General features: G+C 37.4%; 1 protein-coding gene across 1 annotated transcript in view; it reads right to left on the bottom strand.

The window, feature by feature from the left end:
- Positions 1-612: 612 nt before the first annotated feature.
- FMN2 (formin 2) overlaps positions 613-2184 on the bottom strand; it is a gene marked incomplete at its 3' end in the record, with an annotated part of 56271 nt that continues 54699 nt past the window's right edge. Inside the window, exons 6-7 of the mRNA XM_010022585.1 lie at positions 1855-2184; positions 613-757 (exon numbers count right to left, since the gene is read on the bottom strand). The exon at positions 1855-2184 is cut by the window's right edge and continues 9 nt beyond it. Of these exons, the coding sequence (XP_010020887.1) occupies positions 613-757; positions 1855-2184 (475 nt within the window). The remainder of the gene's footprint in view (positions 758-1854) is intronic.

Below are 2184 nucleotides of genomic sequence, written 5' to 3'. Positions count from 1 at the left end.
CTTACCCCAGGGTTTAAACTTCTACATTTAAAATATGCTTACTATTTTTATTTTATTGTATACCATTCAATTTCAAGAAACCAGTTTGGTCAATGTTGGATTTTCCCAAATGTGCTTGTCATTTACTGTATGCATAAACTTCATATTCACTATATGTTTATAAAAACACAACACAAACTTTGAACTGTAACAATTGGTATAACATTAGGACTTAGATTCTTAAGTATATATTTTTTTCTCTGAAGTCATGATGATTCATATGCCACTCTAATTTATAAACTAATCAGAATAATTTACATACTACTCATCACACATACACAGTCAATTTCAAAGTATCATATATGCACCTATTTTAGTTTTATTTTTATTAATTTAAAACTGGACAAAGCAAAGATTTTCTTAAGAAAATCTATACTTAAAAGTAATTTATAAGAAAAACTTCAGTCTTTAACACACGTAGCTTTGAAACCCAGCCTACATTCTCTCCTTTTCTTATATTTCTACATAGTGTGTATATATATGTTTAGAATCTCACACCAAGCAAAATTCATCTCAGTTGCATGCAAAAGTCTATCCAGCCTAGAAAAGATCTGAAATTAAATGAGTACTCACTTGTTTAGTCTTTGTTTTTGTAATGGTGTCCGAAATGGGTTTCTTCCTCTCTTTAACAGCTGTTTTAGAAAACAGTTCTTCAAATTCATGATAATCTATGGAAGGTTCTTCAATTTTTTCCCACACAAGTGAAGCACTAGAATCTCTAAAGTTAAGCAAAAGACCTATGTAGGGCAATGTCAAACTAAATAAGGTCATAAATGGAGGAATGAAGAAAATAGAATAGCAGCAATCTAAAAGTTATTGCTTAACTTCTACTAGCAGCATTTTGACAAGATAGATTGATGATTCTCCCCATACTTCTTTCATTGCTGCTTTATTCATACATGACTATGGTCAGGGTCATTTATATTCACCTACTTTACATACATAGGAATATAAACAGGCTGTATATAGGCTATGAAACATACAGACATGGACACACAGAGAAGTAGAAATAGACAGGTATCTGCAGGCCACCTGTGTGACAGTGCAAGAACTTGAAAAGAAAGAGAAATTCAACATTAGAGAACAGCAGAATGGGTTTACAATAAGTACTCAGAGACATAAAGAAAAGATTAAGAAGGAAACTTTTTTTCATGACCAAGAATGATATTTTACAAACAAAAAACATCAACAATCAAAATCGAATATATCAAAGTCATATCAAAGTAAGGGTTACCAGAATAGCTTTATGCTGCCATGCAAATAAATTGCCATTTGAAGCTGTCTGCTGAGCGTACATGATGAGAGGGGGAAAAAAAAGAAAAAAAAAATATTTCTAGGTCACTGGAGAAAGGAAAGAGGAGAACAAACTGCATTCAGCATACATTCATCTAGAGGGAAAAGGCTACAAAACTTGCAAGCTGCTCCAGAGAGAGACCAACAATATCTCAAAATTTGAGGGGAAACACAAATATGACATTTTTAAAAACCATCTCATGGTACGCTTAATGGTACACAGTCATCCCTGGGTCTCTGATCAACGCATGGTATGTAACCCCAAAGGACAGCTGAGAATACTACCCTCGAAGAGGTTTCATGTACAAATGAGATTACCCAGAGTTGTAAAGAAAACAGGTACTCCATTTACATATCCAACTACAGATAAAATCCTGTTTGCACTGAGGTTCTCTTAAAGACCTGCCTAGCAACAAAGACCTGCTTATAACATACAGCACTACCAGGACTGCCATAAATTAAAAACATCACTCCCTACACAACTCTGTCAACAACTACACAAGTCACAACTCTGTGACTTACCTTTTACTGTGGAGCTGAATTCTTGTCCAGTAAAGAGGCTTCATTGGCCGAGAAGGCTCTATCACATGTTTTCTGCTCCCTTTTTCCTGATTCATCCCCATTGCAAATAAACCAGATGGTAACAGAGGAGGAAGAAACCCGCAGCCCTGTGGGACTGCTGGGTAGGAGCTGCCCTGTGCTGGCGCTGCAAGGGGCGGTGCTCCTCCGGGTAAAGGTGGTGGGGCTGGAGGTGGCATCCCCAACCCAGGCAAAGGAGGGGGTGGTGGAGGGACACCTGCACCAGGTAGAGGTGGTGGAGGAGGGACACCAGCACCAGGCAGAGGCGGTGGA

The sequence above is a fragment of the Nestor notabilis genome, unplaced genomic scaffold, assembly GCF_000696875.1.
Source record: "Nestor notabilis isolate BGI_N333 unplaced genomic scaffold, ASM69687v1 scaffold2499, whole genome shotgun sequence".
In the NCBI taxonomy this organism is placed as follows: Eukaryota; Metazoa; Chordata; class Aves; order Psittaciformes; family Psittacidae; genus Nestor; species Nestor notabilis.
This window is presented reverse-complemented; position numbering and strand designations above follow the sequence as displayed.